The 23,817-nt window shown below is 32.3% G+C and overlaps 1 protein-coding gene across 1 annotated transcript in view; it reads left to right on the forward strand.

Moving 5' to 3' along the window:
• LOC106066642 (dynein axonemal heavy chain 7-like) overlaps window positions 1-23,817 on the forward strand; it is a 64,306-nt gene that overhangs the window by 33,454 nt on the left and 7,035 nt on the right. Inside the window, exons 44-73 of the mRNA XM_056013588.1 lie at window positions 306-522; window positions 934-1,077; window positions 1,250-1,422; window positions 2,008-2,149; window positions 2,485-2,598; window positions 4,033-4,151; window positions 5,225-5,405; window positions 6,475-6,597; window positions 6,895-7,001; window positions 7,279-7,468; window positions 7,930-8,070; window positions 8,708-8,911; window positions 9,024-9,166; window positions 9,792-9,903; window positions 10,282-10,421; window positions 12,356-12,470; window positions 12,559-12,722; window positions 12,844-12,997; window positions 13,251-13,442; window positions 14,833-14,966; window positions 15,201-15,333; window positions 16,274-16,552; window positions 17,270-17,515; window positions 17,818-17,910; window positions 18,518-18,694; window positions 18,908-19,069; window positions 19,840-20,040; window positions 20,702-20,863; window positions 21,288-21,473; window positions 21,831-21,968. Of these exons, the coding sequence (XP_055869563.1) occupies window positions 306-522; window positions 934-1,077; window positions 1,250-1,422; window positions 2,008-2,149; window positions 2,485-2,598; window positions 4,033-4,151; window positions 5,225-5,405; window positions 6,475-6,597; window positions 6,895-7,001; window positions 7,279-7,468; window positions 7,930-8,070; window positions 8,708-8,911; window positions 9,024-9,166; window positions 9,792-9,903; window positions 10,282-10,421; window positions 12,356-12,470; window positions 12,559-12,722; window positions 12,844-12,997; window positions 13,251-13,442; window positions 14,833-14,966; window positions 15,201-15,333; window positions 16,274-16,552; window positions 17,270-17,515; window positions 17,818-17,910; window positions 18,518-18,694; window positions 18,908-19,069; window positions 19,840-20,040; window positions 20,702-20,863; window positions 21,288-21,473; window positions 21,831-21,968 (4,786 nt within the window). The remainder of the gene's footprint in view (window positions 1-305; window positions 523-933; window positions 1,078-1,249; window positions 1,423-2,007; window positions 2,150-2,484; window positions 2,599-4,032; window positions 4,152-5,224; window positions 5,406-6,474; window positions 6,598-6,894; window positions 7,002-7,278; window positions 7,469-7,929; window positions 8,071-8,707; window positions 8,912-9,023; window positions 9,167-9,791; window positions 9,904-10,281; window positions 10,422-12,355; window positions 12,471-12,558; window positions 12,723-12,843; window positions 12,998-13,250; window positions 13,443-14,832; window positions 14,967-15,200; window positions 15,334-16,273; window positions 16,553-17,269; window positions 17,516-17,817; window positions 17,911-18,517; window positions 18,695-18,907; window positions 19,070-19,839; window positions 20,041-20,701; window positions 20,864-21,287; window positions 21,474-21,830; window positions 21,969-23,817) is intronic.

Genomic DNA, 23,817 nt, shown 5'->3' on the forward strand with positions numbered 1-23,817 from the left:
ATTTATTCTATGACTAGTATTTTTCATCATCATTATCTTCCTTTTGTGTATGCTTTGAAACATAATTTCTCAGTAAAAAACATCTGTGCATTCAGTTAACTAGGCAGAATTATCAAAGTTGGTCAAAAGATTACTGGAGAAATCTCAAGTTAAGACCTTGATCAGTTGATTTTATAAGTCTGAGTGGTCAGCATGAATGAACCTTGTAAAAATGGTTGAAAGTTGATGTTCTCAAAAAGAACATTACAGCAAGCTTGTTATGGGTTGAGCTAATAATTATCTCAAACATTGTTTCAACTTGACAGAGGATTCAGCAATGAATTCAAGCCTTGTGCTGAGCAAGTTGTGCAGGCTACTCTCCAGGTGTACAAAGAGGCTCTCCAGAACCTGCTGCCCACACCAACCAAGTCCCACTACCTATTCAACCTGAGAGACTTCTCTCGTGTCATCCAAGGTGTCCTTCTGTCCACTCCAGATACTATGGAGGAGCCAACATCTATGAAAAGACTTTGGGTCCATGAGGTAAACATTTTATATAGTAAAAAAAAATTAAAAGTTTATTTGAAGCTCTGTTTCCTTAATCAGTGTCTTGCATAAGGCCAGCATAAAAAAACATAAGGTAACCGTAAGTGCCAGTAGGATTAACATCATCATTAAATCTTAAAATAAACTTGAGGACTTGAAAACTTGGTAGCCAAATGTTCTATCACTTGTTGTATGTTATATATATATATATATCTGACATATGCCAAAGGTTACAAAGCATTTTATTGCTTTATTTATTACTTTGATATCTTTTAAATGTGTAAGTTACTAATGTAAAATTTAGCCACAGTATTTAAGGTGCATTTAAATATCATAAAAAAATTATGTAACTTAATTAAATGGAAGCAAAATAATATGAAAAATGAAAAACATTGATTTTTTCTTCAGATTTTCAGAGTATACTATGATCGTCTAGTTGATGACAGTGATCGTGATTGGCTGTTCAAATCAACTAGAGAAATTGTTAAGGACAAATTGCGTGAAGATTTTGATCATATATTCAGCCATCTTGATTCAGACAATGATGGAAAGGTAATGATGATTGATATTTTAAAAATCTATTTTTTTCCCAACAAAACATAACATTTAAATAAAAAACTTTGGGTTATAATTTTTGTGTGTGTGGGATAGTTGCTTTTTTACTTTTGTCACAGAATGTAAAAAAAAAACATGTTTATCATTTAGCTTCTTGTTGTTTTAACAGGTGACAGAGGATGATCTGCGTTCACTGTTGTATTGTGACTTTTCTGACCCTAAGTCTGACTCTCGTAGCTACACAGAGGTTAGAGACCTGGAAAACCTCCGACACATAACTGAAGGCTACTTGGAGGAGTTTAACAACATGAGCAGGAAACCTATGAATCTTGTACTCTTCAGGTCAGTTACATTGGAGATTTATTGCATCCATTTTACTTATATATGCTTTATGCAATAGTAAATGGTTTTTCTTTGAAACTATAGACAGGTTAAAGAGAGCAGCCAAAACCTGTGCAATGTATAACTAGCACAAATGATTTGCTTCTTTTATTTTCTTTCTGATATTGTCAAAGCTGGTTGGACTCTGATATTTGGGATTTTTAAGTGTTATATAGTAATTCCCCTTGCAACTTCTCATGTGACCTTAAGTGGCAAATCCTTAATAAACATGCATGGTCATAAGTTGGGCATTTTTTAAATCACCTGAGGCTTTAGCATGTATAGCCTATTTCTTGCATCTGGTGTATTTACCATCTATGATCCAAGACACTTTCTAAATATAAATAAAAATATAATCCATTTTATACATCAAAGTGCTAAAGCCATTAAAAAATAGTATCTTTATTGAAGTACCCCCCTGATTAGCTTTGACATTTTTTTACTTCCCGAAAATGTAAATAATTTCAAATTAGAAAATTCAGATAACGTTATATTTTTCTGTTTTTTGTAGAAGGTGTTATAATGTTGTTATTTCCCTTTGAACAGGTTTGCTATTGAGCATGTCTCTAGAATAGCTAGAATATTAAAACAACCCAGGAGTCATGCACTCTTGGTGGGTGTAGGAGGCTCTGGGCGTCAGTCTCTGACCAGACTGGCCACTCACATGGCAGATTATGACCTTTTCCAAGTAAGATAATAATTTTCTATAAAAATTAAAAAAAATATTAGGTTAGTTTATCAGAAAATAAAAGAAATCCATTTTTGTGTTACTGTTGTAATAATAACTGAAAAAAAAATATTTTTTTTTTTAAAAGTTAATTATCAAACACAGGAATGTATTAGTTGTAAAGGAAACATGCTTGCTTATAAATTGTTTTTAATAATAACATTATTTTTTTTTAAAGAAGCCAATCAATAAAAAATCTTTTTATTTCAGTTGTATTATGGTATCAGAGTCTGATTCTCCAATGTTGATATATTTCAGAAATGTTAAAACAATGTTGTTTTTATTTCAATTTGTAGGTAGAAATTTCCAAGAGCTACACTTCAACTGAGTGGCGTGAAGACTTGAAGAGAATTTTGCGCAAGTCTACTGAAACAGAGAACCATGCCGTGTTTTTATTCTCAGACACTCAAGTAATTAAAACACTTTACATAATTTACAATAGTAATAAGTCCTTGTTTTCAAGCATAATAAAATTGCTGGTCTTAATGTGACTATAAACTGTCAGTTTAACTTACATACCAATATGTCTAAAATTACTGCAAATAAAACCTGTGTCTGCTGTCAAGGCTTCCTTTGCTATAAATTACTTTTAGTTCCTTGCAGTTATGTCTGGCTGAGTGGTAAACCTAACCAAGAGGTCTTGGGTTTGAATAAAAACTGGGATTTTGAAAAAACAGAATTTTTAGTATACCCCTTAGTCCAGTCAACTCTAATGAGTACCTGACATTAGTTGGATAAAGTAAAGGTGTTTGGTCATTGTACTGGCCACATGACACCCTCTGAAACAGATGACCTTTACATCGTCTGCCTTATAAATCACAAGGTCTGAAAAGGGAACTTTACTTTAGTTGTGTGTTACTTGTCTTTAGCAAAGTCTTCCAACTGTCTCTTTTGCATTTGGTGGGATATATAACAAATATTTTTTTTTTGTTTGTTTTACATGTTTTGGATATTCCTTCAGAATTGAAAATTATTACATCCTAGCCCAAATTTCTCATAAGATGGCAGGGGATAGCTGTGGGCTGGGTTCAAGATGACAGGAACAGGCAGCTATTCATTTATTTTTAGTTAATTTATTATGCAAATGTAACAAATAAAAACCAAACTGGACTATTCCAGAAGAGACTACTATACTTCTAAACATTTTAATCTTATCTTTGAAATGACCATTGTTATCATTTCAAGCTACACCACCTTCTGTTTACGGAAGACTTAGAATTTTTGCCACCTGAAGAAATGGAGGTACATGCATGAAAAGCTCACCTGGAAAATTGTTTCACTGAACTGTATGGCATTTTATGTCACAAGAGAAGTCATTTCACTGAACACTATCAACAGATGTACCACTACTCACACATTGGTCTCACTCAGTTTTACTCAGTAGAATGTTTAGTTTCTCACATTAATGTTATTGAAAAATCACAAGTTTCACTTCCTCCAGGCTGCTGTGTATGAACAAATCAAATTTGATAATTGGGGTTATGTCACATATTTTTTCTTTGCATTTACATTGAAGTTTTGCACAAGACACTGTTTTATATAAGCTAGTTTTAATTTACTTTCATAATAAAATTAAAGTTTTTAAATATTTGCGATGTTTCTAATAAGTATTTTTTTATATTATTGCCAGTTAATATTTAAAAAATGTTTATACTTATTTAGCTGTGGGAATTCGTTTTTAAATTATTGTCTGTCATATTATCTATTTTCTCTATAAATTATTTCTAAAGCTATGATTTTTAAAATTATATATAAAATTAGAAATAGTATATAAAGGGTTAAAACAAAAAAAGTGATATGAAGAGTGGTTAAAAACTAATTTCCATTTGTTTCTGTTTGTGCAGATCAAACAGGAATCTTTCCTTGAAGACATCAACAATCTCCTGAATGCTGGTGAAGTGCCAAACCTTTACCCAACAGATGAAAAAGCTGAAATCTGTGAGAAAATGAGAGTCATTGACAGGTAATGGTCTTTGAATGACAAAGAATGTATATTTTCTGTAGACTATAGAATAAAATAATAAAGCCGAATACAACAAAATGTAACCTTTTAATATTCTACTAGCATCAGAACAGAACATCAACAAAAGAAAATGGACCTGTATTATCAATATTATAACAAATTTAAACTTAAAGCTTTACAAATTTTGTGTTTACATTCTTTCTTGAAAATTGTATGACTTTAACATTGACATTGTAAACACTAAATAGTGTTTCATCCTAGGCATTGCTTACTGCAAACATTCATTTGCACATTAGACTTAAATACAATCATCAGTACTCCAATTTTATTTAAAACAAGGTTACAAAGACAAAATTGGCCCCCGAAGTGGTCCACCCAGGCAGGTAAAAAAGCAGGTTTCAATATTTTAACTGATGTCTTATAATGATTATATAATTGATATAATTGTTTTGTTGAGGGTCAGTCTCTTATTCTAAGCCTCAAGAAGAAAACATTTCCATTAAAAAAAGTTCCTTTTTTTATTCTTTTTAAGATTTATAAAAATATTTCTTTATTATCAAAATTATAAACATCATATATCATTGTCTAATAAATTTGTCTAAAAAGTCTAGTAAAACAAGTTGTCTACTGATGAAATTAAAAATGCTTATCGTTATCCTTTTACCAAACATAATTGAAATAAATGCCCTATATTTAGTTAGGTGTTCATACAGAAGTTATTTCTCTCATACCCATTCTCGGATCAAGCTGTAACTTTGCATAATTAGTCATTGGCATAGGCAATACATGAATCTATAATAAAAATTAACCAATTACGAAATAAATTATTGGTCATTAATTTTGTTTGATATTGAAAAAGGGAAATAACTTTAACATTTTTGAGATAAATATAGTTGTAAGTGTAGAGTTCTTCCCCTTAGATAAGCTTTGCTTTTTAAAAGAGGATTTTATATTTGCATGTTTTCATTGAGGTAAAATGCAACAATATTTAATTTACAAACAATGAGTTGTAAGAACTACAAAATGAAAAAAAGATGAGACCAATAAAGAAAATATTTTTCTGTGATAACTAGACAAAGGGACAAAACCAAGCAGACAGATGGATCTATTGTGGCTCTATTTAATCTGTTTATATCTCGTGTGAGAGACCAGCTTCACATTGTTTTGGCCATGAGCCCCATTGGTGATGCCTTCCGCAATCGTTTGAGGAAATTCCCATCTTTGGTGAACTGCTGTACCATTGACTGGTTCCAGGTATGTGAAAAATTATGTTAGTTTGTGATCTGTATAATAACGTCTGTATTATATAAGATAAGATAAGATCTGTCCAATACAAGGATGATGCGTAGAATGTTAATCAAATAGGAAAAATATTATATTAATTTAATTGTAGTTTTTAAATATTTGATTTAAAAAAAAAGACTTTAGAGTGTTGTAACTTTACTTTTACATTATCTTATGAAAAACAAGAACAAAATATTTTGTTCACTTTCCTTTATATATAAAGAGTTAAGTTTTTTTTCTAATATGTTCAATTTATGACATTATATTAAAAAAAATTGTATATTATTATTTTATTGTAATTTAAAAAATTATTAGTCCAGTATTTTAAAGTTTAGCCAGGGATTGGGTTTCAAGATTTCTTAGTCAATTTATGTGCCATTGTATGAAGCTTAGTTTGAAACAGTCAATTTATAATTTATTTTATAAATTCTAATATTTATCTTTTTTTTTTATTTCAATGCCACAACATAGTTTTAGTCCTGGTTCTAAATAAGACACACACAAAATTAGACATTTTAAAGTTTAGGTTTAGTCTTTTAGTTTGTTGCTGCATATGTTTGTTACCTCAAAAACACTTTCTTTTCTAATAGACTCCAACTGACCAATTATAAATAACTTCCAACTCCTCTGTTGCAATGTTAACTAAATAATGAAGTCCTGCAGTTATGTTTTTTTTTCTCTAAATATGTTTTTTTTCTTTTTGTTTTCTCCCCTCTCAGATTCATATTTAAGTTATTATTAATTAATTTTTTCATAACAATTATTTATTTTTAATCATAATACTTAAAAATGTAACAGGAACTTCGGTGAACTTTATGTAAGTGTCTCACCCAATCATTAACTATTGCCATTCACAGTTGTTATTTTTCACGATCTTACTCTTCTTTAAACGTTTGTGCCATTTCTAACATAAAATAATACACAACCATTTCTTCCAAAATATTTTTTTTTGTCCTCCCATCATATAGCTTGATATGAAAACTGCAATACAACATTCATTGTTTGTTGACTTCACAAAACTTACGTTTGTATTTCACAGAGCTGGCCAGAAGATGCCCTTCAGGCTGTGGCCTCACGTTTCTTGGAGGAGATTGAGATGGGAGAAGAGGAGAGATCTGGATGTATAAAGATGTGCAAACACTTTCACACTTCTACAAGAGATGTACGTATGACCTCTGTGTACTACTTTTGTTAATTATTTCTGTTTTTTCACATGCACTTTTAATTTACTTCTTTTTTTTTTAAATAGGCTTTTAAAAAATCTTTTAATTTATTTAAAAAAGATTCTATAAATGCTGTAACTTGCCTCTATATAACTGCTGAAAAAGCATGAGAATGCAGTTATTGCTCTCAAATGCCAGGAAAACAATAACAAAAAAACTTTTTTTGGTTACAAATTTTCTATGCTTTGCTGCTTTTTGAAATATTGTTCTGATACATTTATTCTTTACCCTGGCAGGTGTCTGATAAGTTTTTACTGGAGCTGGAGCGACACAACTATGTGACTCCAACATCTTACTTGGAGCTGATTAGCACATTCAAAACACTCCTGGACAAGAAGCGAGAGTAAGGAGAATTAACTTTTATGAATTGTCATTTTCACTTAGCTTTACACTTTTGTTAAGTTGTTGAAAAAAATTACTTAGATGAGGATTTGTGATCCAGCTGCAGCCTAAAAAATAATATACACAAACAGCTTAGATTAGAATGTTAACATTTTGCTACATTTCATTACATTCCAGTATGTTACAAAGTATTGTAACAAAGCAAAAAAAGTTCCTTTCATTTTTAATTGTTTTGAGATCATTAATTATTTAACTTAAAAATTTTTGCTGCTAACCAGAGAAGTGATGAAACAGAAGAAAAGATATGAAGTTGGTTTGGAGAAGCTGGAGTCTGCCTCCTCCCAGGTGTCAGTCATGCAGAAGGAACTGACAGACCTCCAGCCACAGCTTGTGGTGGCCTCTAAGGAAGTCTCAGAGATCATGGTTGTCATTGAGACTGAATCTGTGGAAGTGGCCAAAGTTGAGAAGGTCAGTCTATCTATAAAATGCAGCTACTGAGTGCTCAGTTCCCTCATTTGGGACACTGAAAAATGCAGTCTAAATTTTAATGAAAAAAAAATATTTGACATGCAGTCATTATGATCTCTGTATCTATTCTTCTTCTTCTAGCCAACTTTATTGCTGCTGAGCTGTGAGCTCTTTTGCAGACTGTGCCAAGGAAAAAAAGTGTGCTGTTTTCTTCAGCTCTGTATCTATAAAAAAAAATAAAAAAAAATAATAATATAAAAAACCAAATAATAACCATCAAATAGGCTTTGATTAAAAAAACAACATTGTATTTGCTAAGGCCTATCATAACTCATCAATAGGAGGCTTTTGTCCCTGAGATAGTCTATTCTGTTGTGTCCTCCTTTAACTTTGATCTCTAAAGTCAGCAGCTTTTTTTTGTTTTTCATGGGCATTAAGTTCTTGGGTTTTTGTGTTGCCAGGTTGTCAAAGCTGATGAGGCTGTAGCCAATGAACAGGCCAGAGCTGCCCAGGCCATCAAAGATGAATGTGACTCAGACTTGGCTGAAGCTATACCTGCACTGAATGCTGCACTTGCCGCCCTGGACACCTTGACACAACAGGTCTGCTAATATTTTTTCTGAATTAACATCCCTGAAATTTTCTTTCATATTCATCTTAGAGGAATATCTTAGTAACAGAGTTCTTGATATATAGGTTTAAAATGTAGAGGCAGGTTATGCTCCCTTTCCTTTTTGTCTACAGTTTATACTTAATAAGATCACTTTCTCTAAAGACACATCAGGCTAAGCTATGCAACTGTATGATAACAGAATATTTGTTAAGGTTAAATGTGTCAACTTTTGTTGTTTTTTTCATTTTGTTCTTGAAAAATATTTCCTTTTATTATTGTTAGTGCTTAAGATCAAACTACCTGGCCAGTTGTTAGGAACAATAATAATAATTATTATAGCTATTATATTATAGCTTTTAAATAGCACTACTTTCATGCTTTTAGCATGCTCAGACCGCTATGGTCCGACCTCATTTGTGGACCAGTGTGTGTGTGGGGTTATCTGGGAGAAGGTTTTCTATGCTGCAATTAGGCGCACAGTTAACACAGCTCTGCTCGAGTCGGATGTCAAACCTCGAGCTGCCTTCATAGGTAGTCAAGCCAAATTCAAACATACTTTGCCTATCAAACTTGCTTTTTACTATATAACAATAACTATACAATAATTTTTGTCTTCTTTTACACAGGATATTACAATTGTGAAGTCAATGAAATCTCCACCTTATGGTGTGCGTCTGGTCATGGAGAGTATCTGTGTCCTTAAGGGAGTTAAGCCAGACAGAATTCCAGATCCATCTGGTTCAGGCAAGAAAATTGAAGACTACTGGGGCCCATCCAAGAAACTGCTTGGAGACATGAAATTCCTAGAAAATTTGCATACCTTTGACAAGGTGGGCTCAATATATATTCACATAACAGACACTATTGTTAAAAAATTTTTATTTGTAACAGCTAATAAACTTTTAGCTAGGTCTATAACTCATTCTTTCTTAATGTCTGCAGGACAATATATCGGCAGCTTACATGAAGACCATCAGGACCAAGTTTATCCCCAATCCAGATTTTGATCCAGATAAGATCAAGGTGGCAAGTACTGCATGTGAAGGTCTTTGCAAGTGGGTCAGGGCAATGGATGTTTATGACAAGTAAGTTAGGATAAACCAATTAGGCCATCAAAGTTTCATTTTACACTTATGTATGTGTAAATATTTCTTTGGTCAACAAAGCCATATAAACATCTGTACTCTTCCTTAATCTTCAAACGCAAATACACCCCAAGAAGAGCAGATTCTAGTTAGATATTTTATTACTGACTATTTTTCAAATTTTTTATAAAAATTCTATTTTTTTAAAATGCTTATTTATAAATATTAATTTTAGAAATATTAATTTACATTGTATAGTCTGTGATGTAATAAAAAAAAAGCATGATATTTTATAGATTAGTGTCTGAATAGCAGAGTGCTCACTGATGAAGATATTTATTTGACCAGATTATTATTTGGGATTTTTCAAAATCAAGACATGCTGTATTGCTGCAAGGGGCAAAAAGTAGAGTAAATTTATAACATTAAAATACATCAAACCTTTACCCACAGAAACAAAAACCTCTATCTCATATATCCTATGACACTTTAGTGCTTGAATGAAAACATGAACAATTTTACTTTGAAGAATGGTCCATTTTTTGTTTTGTTTTGCTACATAAACTCAAAAATCATCAGCTCAGATAATCATCCAAAAATGTTTTATCCTCCTTCCTATATTCAGAGTTGCTAAAGTTGTGGCACCAAAGAAAGAATCTCTGAAGAAAGCAGAGGGGGAGCTGTCTGTTGCCATGGCATCACTGGAGAAGAAGAGAGCGTCACTTAGAGAAGTTCAGGTGAGATAATGGAATGAATTCTGATTGCTCACCTCATCGGCTTTAAATTATGTTTCACTGGTATAAAACATTCTTAGAAATCTTTTCTTTCCTCCCCAAGCTCAAATAAATTATATAATTTTCACTATTCCAGTGTGACCTTCAAGTTTTTAAAAATATAAATAAGAAAAGGTAAAAACTTACAGATTACTAAAAGACCTTCACAGAAACTTAAAAAGTCTTAAAAGAAAATTATATATTCTTTCTGTGTGCTATTCTTTCAGGAATAGGTTTGGAATGATAACCCGTATGTCATTTAGATGGATGAATTATAGATCTTGACTACACAAATTTACTTAACATCTTTTTAAAATCGTTTGTTTTTAATCTGAAATTTAGGAAAAACTCAACAAGCTACAACAAAAATTGGAGGCCAATAAGGCAAAGAAGGCAGAACTGGAGAATGAAGTTGACCTCTGTACTAAGAAACTGGCTAGGGCAGAACAGCTAATTGGTGGACTTGGTGGTGAAAAGGACAGGTCTGTAGGCATAATATGATCCTTGACTAAACAATACTCTTAATTTATATTATTTTTACATTTACAGATTTTCTGTCAATGAAAAAAAAAGTATTCTTAATGCTTATGTCAAATGCATCACTCATATTAATGAGAATAAAACCAAGCTAGATGATTGGCTTTTCTAGTCAATTCACATAATCCTGATTTGGGATTTAAGACTTCTGTGCTGAGGAATATTAAATTTACACCCTAAAATTGTTTTCTTTTGTACAGTAGTTATGCTAAGGTTGTCAATTGTAGTCAAACCGAATTTCCATTTGTTTGGATCAATAAAAGTTATCTTATCTTATCTTTAATTAGTGGGGTCTTCACAAAGTTTTCAGCACTGTTTTGTTGAGACGGCTTCAACAGTCTGTAGATGAAAGGCTCAGAGAAGAACAAGCAGGTTTCCGAAGAGGTTGATCATGTACAGAGCAGATTTTCGTTTTACCAAATATCATAGAACAAAGTCTTGAGTACCAACAACGGTCAACGATCAGTTTTGTGGACTTCAAAAAAGCGTCTGATAGTGTCCACCGAGAATCATTATGGAAAATAGTTAGAGAATACGGTATCCCAGAAAAATTCGTCCAGATCCTACGACACCTTTACAGTCAGTCTAGTTGCTGCATTAAAACAGAAGAGGGAACAACAGAGTTTTTTACAATCGAGACAGGTGTGAGACAGGGGTGCATCTTATCTCCCTTCCTTTTCCTCCTAGCCATCGACTACATAATGAGGAGAGCAATGAACCAGACTGCCTTTGGTATTCCATGGCATGAACAACTCCGATTGACGGACTTGGACTTTGCTGATGATGCTGCACTACTCAGGGCTACAAATAAATGCATTCAAGAAATGACGGAGAGCCTAGACAGAGAGGCACCCAAAATTGGCCTCCGCATAAACTTGGATAAGACTAAAATTATGCGAGTGGGATATAAGGCAAAGGGTGTCCCCATCAGACTTGGCAAGTCAAAGCTTGAAGACAAGTTCACGTACCTTGGCAGCATCATAACAAATGATGGAGATGCTTACCATGATGTAGCATGTCGAATAGGAAAGGCAGGGAGCATTTTCCAAAGGCTGCAGCCTATTTGGACTAGCCAAGCCATTGGACTCGAGACAAAAATACACCTTCTCAACACAATCGTCATTCCAACTGCTTCATATGCATGTGAGACGTGGAAGTCATCTGTCAAAATTGAGAAAAGACTAAATGTGGCTCAACAGAGATGGCTGAGACGGATTTTGGGAGTCAGTTACACAGACCGGATCTCAAATAAGGAAATCCTATGCCGAACTGGGAGTCGAACACTTAGTGAGGTTGTGACTGAGCGTCGCATGAGGTTTGCGGGACATGTTCTACGTCAAAATGAATTACGCACACCAAGAGTTGCGATAACATGGAAGCCAAAATGAGGAAAGCGCAAACAGGGACGTCCTCGTATTACCTGGCGACACACCTTCATGGAGGACCTCAGAACAGTGGACACCAGATGGGAGGAGGCTTCAGACATTGCCAGTGACAGATCAATATGGAGACAGCTTGCCGCCCAATGCGCCGAACGGCGCGGGAGGACCTAAGTCTAAGTCTAAGTCACAATTAATAAATATTGTCACATTATATTTTAATATTGGTGGCCATCAATATGTTTCAATATTTTTTGTTATTGACATTAGTATAAGATTCTTCTTAAGAAGTATCTATGCCACTAGAAATGCTAGAAAAGTGTTTCATGATAATTTAAAATTTACTTAAAATATACACACCAGTCAGTCTATGTAGGATCTTAACTTTTTAAAAATATATTCTAACACAAAATAAAAATATAATTAGACCTGCTTTATTTGGGATAGGGATGTAATTAGGCTTATAATTGAATTATATTTTTATAATTCATATCGACAAGGTGGAGTCAGGCTGCTAAAGATCTTGGAAAGAAATACATCAATTTGACTGGTGATGTTCTGGTGTCTTCTGGGATTGTTGCTTATCTTGGGGCTTTCACCACAGCTTTCAGACAAGTAAGTAAAAGACTAAATTTGATATCAGTCAGCAAAAATAAGAGTAGTTTTTAAACTGAATTCTGAATTTTTAAAAAAATGTTTTCAGGAGACAGCTCATGATTGGTTGAAAACAGTGCAAGAAAACAGTCTACCTTGCTCAAGTGACTTTAGTCTGATCAACACCCTGGGTGAACCAGTGAAAATTAGGGAATGGAATATTGCAGGTCTTCCCACAGATAACTTCTCTTTGGAAAATGGCATCATTATTAGGTCAGTGTTGTTGTTTTTTATAAAGATGTTCTTTAAATAGTTCTACTTCTTAAACTTTTTTGTTAAAATATTTATTGCCATCAATGAGTTTCATAGTTAACTCTTGTTATATTATTTCCAGCAATGCTCGCCGCTGGCCACTAATGATTGACCCTCAAGGCCAGGCCAACAAGTGGGTGAAGAACATGGAAAAGGCCAACAACCTGCATGTCATAAAATTGAGTGATGCAGACTTTGTGAGGACACTAGAAAACTGTATACAGTTTGGAACCCCAGTAAGAAATATTTCATCCTACCACATTTGGGACCTTAGAATTTATTTTTTTTTGCTTTTGGCTAACAACTTTTGAAGGTGCCACATTAAGCTATTTTAAATATGCAGTGATAATGTTGTGTAAAATTAAATTGTTCTTGACAAACGAAATATAATAAACTTGTGAATGTAAAGTAACAACATTTCTTTTGTGAATACATTTTTATTCAGGTGAAGATTCTCTTACTTTACAAATCTCTATTTGTGTTGAACAGGTTCTGTTGGAGAATGTGGCTGAAGAGTTGGACCCTATCCTGGAGTCTCTATTGCTGAAACAAACTTTCAAGCAGGGGGGAAGTCTGTGCATCAAGTTGGGAGACTCCACCATTGAGTATTCTAATGACTTCAAGTTTTATATCACCACCAAGTTGAGAAATCCACATTACCTCCCTGAGACTGCAGTCAAGGTTAGTCTGTGTATTATAAATGTAAAGTTCCCCTTTAAGACTTTGCAATCTATAGGATCGATAATGTTAAGGTCATCTGTTTCTCCATGAAACTGCAGTCAAGGTTAGTCTGTGTCTTGGAATTAACAAAATATTTCTCAAAGCTATAGATAACAAACAAATCTGTATTGTCTCCCTGGGACTGCTATTGCAGTCTCTAAAATTTTTGATGAAATTCAAAGCTACACGCAAGACTTGGATCTTATTTTTAAAAGGGCTTAGAAAAAAAAAGAGAATCTGGTTAACTGGACTTGTTAGTTTCAGTTGTTCTTTCAGAAATGAAGATTATTACCTCATAGCACAAACCTCCTTCAATATGGGAGGGGATGACAGTGTGTAGTGTTCTTATCTGGAGACACAACAGTCTGAAGTGCATGTTCCCATGGCCAAGCAGCTAACCTGTTTTTTTTTTAAATTTTAATTGAATAACATAATTCTTAAAGCATCTTATGGGCATTTGGGAGGTTTCCTTGCTGTCTTTAAGCACTCAGCAAACACAACTCTGCTCGCTCAAATTGGGATTCAAATTTGAGCTCTGCTTTTCAGCCACACCCCACATTACTTCATTATATGAGCTGTCATAAGCATGGTATGAGGTGGTTGGTAATACATTTGTAAATATTAAACAATAATATATATATATATATATATATATATATATATATATATATATATATATATATATATATATATATATATATATATATATATATATATATAATAATAATAATAATAATAATAATAATAATCTTATTATCCGTAAGGAAATTTGTCTTACAATTTGTGCATTACACCAAACAAAAAACATTATAACTATAAGAAACCAAAGTGTACATTCACACCACACTCACTCATAATTTACATGTGACAAAGTTTATACCAGATTGTTCTTATTTAATGATTTGATTGCCAGGGGAACAAAAGAGTGTTTGTGTCTGTTTGTCTTTGCTATCGGTGTCTTGTATCTCTTTTGTGATGGTAAAATCACAAAATCCTGACACAAAGGGTGATTCTTTATTTCGAGGATCTTGTTAACTTTTTTATAGATGTTTGTCTCAAACAACTGCCCAAATGGGGTTTGTTTTTTGCCAATGATTTTGCCAGCAGCATTGAGGATTCTATTAAGTTTATTCCTATTTTTAATGCTCAGATTGCCATACCAGGCAGTGATATTGAAACTGAAAATATTGCAGATGTGAGCGTGATAAAACATAGCCAAGGCCTTTTAGCTAACATTAAACGAGGACAGTTTTCTTAGTAGTCGTAATCTTTGCTGCCCTTTTTTTGCTGCAATATATATATTAATTGCAATAACTTTGGTCAATTACATCATCTTGATCTTCTATTTCAGGTGACCTTGTTGAACTTTATGATTACCCCTGAAGGTTTGGAAGACCAGCTACTGGGCATTGTTGTTGCCAAAGAGCGCCCAGAGCTGGAAGAGGAGAAGAACCAGCTTATCCTACAGAGTGCAGCCAATAAAAAGTACGCTTCTTGTGTAACTTTAAAATATCGCACTATATAAAAATACCGTTAACGCACTATAAACTCTTTTTATAGAAAATTGATAAAATTTACTAATATGCAGTATTCATGATTATAAAAAGTAAACAAAACAATAACGCACACTTATAGTTTATTATTTCAGATGCTTTTTATTTTTAATTAAGTACTTTTTATAAATGATTTTCAGAATAATGACAAAAAAATATTTTCCAGGCAATTAAAAGAGATAGAAGATAAAATTCTAGAAGTTCTTTCTACATCAGAAGGTAACATTCTAGAAGATGAAACAGCCATCAAAGTTTTGTCATCCTCAAAGAAACTTGCCAATGAAATTTCAGAAAAACAGGTATAGTATTTTTTTTGTGTGCATTATATGAAGTCATTAAAAGAATTTTACTAAAATTTTGTTTAGAAATATCTAATATTTTTTTGTTGCATTATTGGAAATCTAAATGTGGGAATTAGGCAAACCATATCTTTTTAAACCCCTAAATCTAAAGCTTCTTTCCCCTGTGAGCTTCTTAGGAGCCTGAGTATACATTATGAACTATTTTAGTTACTCAAAACAAATCAGTAACAAAATCAGCATAATTTTATATTTAACTAAAAACCAAAACACACTAAAGAAAAATATTTATTTGAGAAGAATCTTTATACTTCAAAAACCTTACGACTAGTCACAGTTTTCAAGCAAATACACATTATACAGTTTTGATCAGCCATTTAATTTTATACAAGCTTCTGTAACTCTAGGGTTTTTAGAAAAAAAAAAACAACAAAAAAAATGAATAAGAAAAACACTTAAGTTAGTAAAATGATGTCTTTTTAAAGTGTATCAGGCCAGAATAATAATAATAATAATATTTATTATCAATGAGGAAATTTGCCTTACAATTTGTGCATTAAAATTGTTAAATGTACTTAAAACATTGACAAAGACATATACAAAATTGAATATGAAATGACTACTCAGATGATTGATAAACAAAGCTTAAATGGACAACAGGAACAGTCTAGCCTCTGTTGCTACATAAGATGTTCACTCTAGGAAAGCCCTAAAATTACTCCCTTATTTCTAAGCTATTTACAGTCTATTCCAATTGTGGCATCTTTCAGTCACCTAAAGTGCATCCCTATGATCTGAAATATTGAGTAATCCTAAAGTGCATCCCTATGATTTGAAATATTGAGTAATCAACAGAATAAAACATCTTCTGAATTCACTATTTTCATTATTCCAAAAAATATGTAGATTTTTCAAAATATTTTAAAAACTATTTCTCCAGGCAATAGCTGAGGTTACAGAGAAGAAGATTGACACAGCTCGTATGGGTTACAAACCTATTGCTGTTCACAGCACTATTTTATTTTTCTCCATTGCTGACCTGGCCAACATTGAGCCCATGTACCAGTATTCTCTCACCTGGTTCATCAATCTGTTCATCCTATCTATTGAAAATGCAGAGAAGTCTGAGGACCTGGCTCAACGCCTGCACCACCTCCATGACCACTTCACCTACTCTCTGTACTGTAATGTCTGCAGGTCCCTTTTTGAAAAAGACAAAGTAAGTAGAGTGAAAAACAAAACCTAACCAAAACATTCAACACTTTGCCCTTAGCTTAGCTATCTTACATTACATTAGTATCAGTATTTTCCTTTACTTACCTTACCTCAAGTTACTCTTTCTCTGTCTGTGATGCTATATGTTACTATAAATAACTTAACATATTTTAATAAAGCAAACAATGATAACCTAGATATTTTTATTGATAAAGTATTTTATGTTCTGTTAACTCTTCATCTCCGTATTATTTTCCATGTTCTGACAGAATTGTTTATTTTTCACATTTGTACATTCTACCCTGTTATTATAAAACTTCAATAACATTTTTTTTTGTAGTCAGAAAATGTTACTTTTGGTATGGAATTATAGGAGAATACATTCTCTTTTTATATAACACAAATTAAAGTTTATAAAACCAAAAATTATTTAATTTAATGGAGTCAAATAAATGATGATATCTTTAATTAGAAGAGAAAGAGTTAAATAATGAAACTTTTTGAAAAGAAAAACTCTTAGTTTCTGTAGAGCCCAAATTATTTCATTATAATATTGAGTTTTAAATTTCTCCAAACAATAAAAAATACAATGGACAAACATATAAATAATATGAAGCTGTTAAATTAATTGTATGCATTATAATTTTATATAATTACTTGCACAATCTGTTGAAGACATTAGAGCAGGCTATAAAGTTTGAATTTTTAAAAATCTCCTCAGTTACTGTTCTCCTTTCTCCTATGTGTTAACATCCAAAAACATAACAAAGAAGTCAATGAGGAAGAGTGGCGGTTCCTGCTGACTGGTGGCATAGGCCTGGACAACCCACATTCCAACCCAACTGCCTGGCTGCCATCCAAGTCCTGGGATGAGCTGTGCCGTCTGGATGACCTTGAGAACTTCAAGGACATTCGCAAAAAACTGATGACCCAGAAAGATCAGTGGAAGGTGCTCTACGACAGCCTGGTCAGTGTTAGCTTTTACGTGCTTCACTTGAATGCAGAGATGATTAATAATCTTAAATTTGCCATTCTTTTAAGAGCTCATTCTTATAGGGCTTAGTATCTCTTTATTCGTATGCAGAGTGTTTTAATTTATTTTCAATTGTTTAAGTTTTGCAGCTTGACTACTTCTGTTTTTTTTTTGTCAGTGTTGATAGTATAAATATCTGATTAGATGTACAGAGATATACTTACTATAGAGTATTATATGTTTTAAGACGTCATGACTTTTGGGGTATCTATTTCATTATTTTTAAAACCAACTAGGAGCCTCATCATGAACCATTGCCTGGAGACTGGAATCAGAAACTTGGATCTTTCCAGAGACTGCTTGTTCTACGATGCTTCAGACCAGACAAGGTATTCTACTTATCAGATTTAATTTTGTTGAAAATGTAGACTTGATTGCCTTCGAAAGTTGTTTTTTCTTTTACCATTCCTACTATTAGCTTGATGGGCTCAAAAGGTGAAACATGGACACTGGAAAGTTATTTGGTAAACAGCTCTAACATTTCCTTTTAAATTTGACAGCTTATCTATTTTTGGGAAAAAAATTACTACTTAATTTGCAAAACGGTGAAAACTATGGTATGACCATTATAACTTTTCAAAATATATCTTAAAACCATCTCAAAATTAAATTTGGACAAAGCTTCAGTGGGAATTCCCTCACTCAACTCAATTGTGTCATTGTATCTAGTAAAGAGTTGAATAAATTAATAGATATACATGAACATTTTGCACACCGTATAAATCATTAACTGGACTGTTAATATAAGATTTTGATGATGTAGAGCTCATTGGATAGACTCATATATGAAGTATTATAAGAAATAAATAGAATGAAAAATAACGGTTGTCTATTATATTTATAAAGGAGGAATTTGTTTTCTTATTATGCTACGTGTTTACTTTAGTTGTAACACTTTTAAGGTTTTCTCTTATATACTATTTTGCACTCAATCAGGTTATCCCAGCTGTTCAAGAATTTGTGACTGAAAAAATTGGTAAAAGATTCATTGAGCCTCCACCCTTTGACCTTCCAAAAGCTTTTGGAGACAGTAATTGCTGTGCTCCTTTGCTGTTTGTTCTCTCCCCTGGAGCTGACCCCATGGCTGCCTTGTTGAAGTTTGCAGACGACCAAGTAAAGTCTTATCTTTGCTTAAATAATTGTATAAATTACGTGTAAATCTATACATAAATAGTTCATTTGTATTGAAGCTGCAGTGAATCTTTAGAAGATTATAACATAGCATTAACTAATCTAAATATAAAAGTAATAATACTTATAAATAAAGAAAGGACATAAATCCTCTCTGACAATCTATATGTTAACACGCTGTTTTGTTCCATTAAGGGCTTTGGTGGAGCGAAATTTGACTCCCTTTCACTTGGCCAAGGTCAAGGTCCAATAGCTCTGAAAATGATAGAGAAAGGTGTTAAAGAAGGCACATGGGTCATGCTTCAGAACTGTCACCTTGCCTCATCCTGGATGCCGACTCTTGAGAAGATTTGTGAAGTAAGTTTGGAATTATTCTTTTTCATTATCAATAGAGTTATATATTGCTCTACCATATCTGAATATAAAAACACATTCTATTTATCTAAATTAGGAAGAAGAATATTCTATTCAGTTAAAGTTGAATTATAGTCCACTGTTGTATTCAAAGTAGCACTACATTACAAATTATGCTTAGTATATTAACTGTGAACTAGTATTAGTTGTGATTAAAATACTTTCTCTCAGTTTCATTCAGGAAACTGTAATGTTTTAATAAACACCAATAAGTAATTATGTTTTTAATGCTAATGTGTTTAAAAATATTGCATGATTTATGAATAAAACTTAGACTTCAAATAAAAAAATACATCAAAATTTGAAAAAAATGAACTACACAACATATAGATCTAGGTTCATGCTATGAATGTCCAAGTTAATATTATTCAAAGTTTCACAAATTCTCCTGATTCACTTTTTCTTCTCAAAGTCATATTGTAGATCATAGTAATAAAAGTAAGGCTTGTCTTTGAGTTAGAAGATTATAATGAGAAATGCAGCATTTCTCGTCGCTATGCAGCCCCAGCTGTGACCTATATATTTTGCCAATCCAGGGCAAGCATAACATTGTCTGCTGGTGGTCGATTAAGATTTTCTTTTCGCCGTCTATGTCTGATTGTAGATCGTAGCAAATACTGAAATGAATTCAGCTCAAATTCTCTAAATTATTTAAATTCTAAACATCTACTTATATGCGAATAAGAAATATTTTTTACATATCTTTTTTGTAGGAATTCAACCCGGAAGCTACGCACCCTGATTTCCGCTTATGGCTGACATCATATCCATCAGACAATTTCCCAGTCTCCATCTTGCAAAATGGTGTCAAAATGACTAATGAGCCACCTAGTGGGCTAAGGTTCAATATTATCAAGTCATACATGAGTGATCCCATTTCAGATCAAGAGTTTTTCAATGGGTGCAAGCAACCGGTACATACTTAACATTTTTTCATGTACTTTTTTTTACATCTTATTCTAATTATGATTTTTACAAAATGGCCAGATTTTTGCAGATTCTCTTGCATTTAGTTTCTTTTTATTTTACTCTTTTATTTAATGATTCCTTAAATGAAAAAGACTGTTATGGCAGAAGCTTTCATTTAGTAATTTTTCTCTTTTTTTCTTATATTCTATTAGAAAGCATGATTATGTAGATACAAAAACAACTAGTAATCTTTTGTTAATTTATAAAGTAATTTTTTTTCTATTAGAAATTTTTGCAAGTTTTTGTTACAACTTATTTTAAGAGCAATTATTTTAAGGCTTGACCATCAATGGGGTTAGTTAAAAGAACTACTGTTGTGTGAAAAATCTGGACATAATTTTACTTCCACTCTGAGGAAGTTTTATTTAAGCAATGTCTCAGATTGGAACCTACCTAAAACTTTATGAACAAAATGTCCTGATACTTTACATACAACATATCTTATAATCTTATAAGCTGCACAATTTCTTTTTCTAAAAAAAGGGCATGGTTCCAAACCCCAAACTTCTATAATGAAGTCTGAACACATTAACCCTAGCCAACCATAAAATGCCTGTTCATTAAAGACCTATCTAAAATCAACCAAACATTGTTATTACTCTGCAGGCTAGGTTCAAGAAGATGTTGTATGGTTTATGCTTTTTCCACGCTCTTGTACAAGAAAGGAGGAAATTTGGTCCACTGGGATGGAACATTCCTTATGAGTACAATGAGACAGATTTGCGTATTAGCGTACAACAGCTGCAAATGTTTCTCAATGAGTATGATGTATGTGACCAATGACTTTAAAGTTATTACTATATTTTGAAATTGTTCTTTGTAAAAAAAAATATTTGCTATCTCCTTTAGCATCAAGCATTATGTTCTTACTTATTCTAAAAGTGCTTGACTACAAAAATTATTTTAAAAATATTTAAACAGCATTTAAAATAACTTTGTAGGCCTACTTACAAAGGCAATCAATGGTTTAATTTAAAAATATTTAAACAGCATTTAAAATAACTTTGTACTTACGAAGGCAATCAATGGTTTAATTTTTTTCTTAGTTTGAGGGCTCAATATCAATCAGTGTTTTATTTTGACTGAAAAAACTTAATTTATTTAGACATTATTACATTTAAGTTTTTATAATAAAATATACCTCAAGAAGAGCAGTTTCTAATTAGATATTTTATCCCTTCGGTTTGAACAGGAAGTCCAGTTTGAAGCTTTACGTTACTTAACTGGTGAGTGCAACTATGGTGGACGTGTCACAGATGACTGGGACAGGAGAACACTTCTGACCATACTCAATCAGTTCTATTGTCCAGACATTGTGGAGAAAGATAAATACCTCTTTGATGACTCTGGCTTTTACTACAGCCCCCCTGAAGGAGAGGTTAGGGAATTGTTTGAACTTTGAAAAGTTTTTTTATTCTGAGAATTATAACTAGTATGTTGCTGTTTAAATTTCTGTAACATACCTTATATTAAATCTATTATAAACATTTTTTTTAAAGTAATTAAAAAGTTTCTGTTAAATTTCATGATTTAAAAAATTCACTTTTTTAAATCAAAGAAAACAACTTGCTGTTAATTTACAGAATAGGTAATTAAATCTGAAGTTTTCTTTTGACTTCTGAATCAAAGGTCTTGAATTAAAATACTTTTTAAAACAATTCTTGCATCCTACACAGTTGATTCAATCATTCAATCTACTACTTAAGGCTAATGTTAACAATGCCATTTATTACAGTATGAGTCCTACCTTGAGTACACCAGAAACCTGCCTCTCAACCCATCTCCAGAGATATTTGGCATGCACGCCAATGCTGACATCACCAAGGACCAGAAGGCCACACAGCTCCTCTTTGACAACATCCTTCTGACGCAGGTAACTTATTCTTTTTATGCTTTTGATTTTATTCTCATACCTTTGATGATATCAATTCAGGAGTGCAAAAGTGCTTGCAGTTTTTAACAACTTTTCTGGCAAAATGAGTCATAAGTCACATTTTTGAAGTTTAAAGATACCTTTTTTAAAAGATCCGAAATTCTAATGCCTATAAATCTACATTTTCTAGCTTTATACTTCTGTTTGTTTATTAGTAACAAAGTCTTGTTTCTGTGTGTCACAATGTTTCAAATGTATTTAAGACAAAAAAAAGCTTCTATTCAAAGACTCAAACATTATGTTCAGCTTAGAACCACTTGGAGTTACTAGGTCAAAGCTATTTAGGTCATGTTTCAATTATTATCTTGCAAGCTAAAGCTACACTTGTCATTGGTCTGTGTAGAGTAATAATAAAAGTCAGCATAATATGATTTTAATTTGAATATCAATAGTTCTTGTCAAAAAGTATGCACTATTTAAACTAAATTAGAACTTTTGAGGTAGTTGTGAAAACTTATAATTAAAAAAAGTTCCTTGTAAGGACAAAGTTATGAAATATTTTCTAACAAACATTGAACTTTGAAAATTTAATAGTCTTTATTATCATTCTATCAAAAGCTCTAAAACTCAATTAAATCTTTCTCAATATTTCTTAATGTAAAGTTCCCCTTTAAGACCTTTTGATCTATTTCTTTGGCCAATGGTAAACTAGCAGCCTGTCTTGAGGCCAGCCCAACGACCAACAACTTTTACTTTCCCCATCTTAAGTCAGGTTCCCATTAGAGTTGTTTATACTCAGAGGCACCCTGTATATCCCAAAATTCAAAATCCCTGTCTTCACTGAGATTTGAACTCAGGACCCCAGATTCAGAAGCCAAGCGCTTAACCACTCAGCCACTGCACCCTCCAATATTTTTTTATTTTTCTCTTAATGGCCTGATTTGAAATGAGCTGTAAGGAACTGGGGGTCTTTATTACATTATTCATTATCTATCACTGACTAAGGATTGCAAAATTAAATAAACTACATGTCTTCTTTGAACAATGTGTTATTTTATTCTTAAGACTCATATTGCCAGATTAACTTACTATTTGTGGTTTCTGAGTCTTGAATAAAAATAAATACTTTTCTAGCAGGAGAAGCTGAAAAGTATGTTTTATAATATATTATAAATTCATTCCAAGATTTTATGAAAATGATTATTTTTTGTTTCATTAACTCACTTTGAGCTTATGTTTTTGCCTGTGTGTTAGACACCTAGGAACACCTTAGATTCAAATTGATTTCAGCACCCAAAAAAGTTTACAGCATGGCATTAGTTTTAACAATCATAGAGTCTCAGATTAATATCATCACTTTAGTTTTTTAGTTGAATGTCCTACTTTGTCAAACATTTACTATCCTTACCAATATAATTTTTATGCAGAAGGTTTAATCAGTCCTACATTTTGTTTTAAAAGTTAAAAAATATTGGATAGAACTGAAAGAAAAAATTCATGTGAATATAGGTCTTTACAAAGACTTGTATTTTAAAAGAAATTTGATGAGTCCTAACAAATATGTTTATAAAATTTATAAAATTTAGTTTGAGTAAATTTAGTTAATTAAATATATTTAAGTTTAATATATACAATTTTATACAGATGTATCAAATCTTGAATAATACTGACTGCAATCATGGCAACCATGGAAGAAATATATATTATTTTTTTATCTTCTGCAAACTGTTTTTAAGCTAAAGCTTACTAAAGCTGACCACAAAGTATCTAGCATTGGACAAAAAACCTCAAAGAAATGTTTCATTCTTAACTATTTAGTGTTATGGTATACTGACAACAAAAAAGCAAC

Source organism: Biomphalaria glabrata, chromosome 16 (genome assembly GCF_947242115.1).
Source record: "Biomphalaria glabrata chromosome 16, xgBioGlab47.1, whole genome shotgun sequence".
NCBI classification, from domain to species: Eukaryota; Metazoa; Mollusca; class Gastropoda; family Planorbidae; genus Biomphalaria; species Biomphalaria glabrata.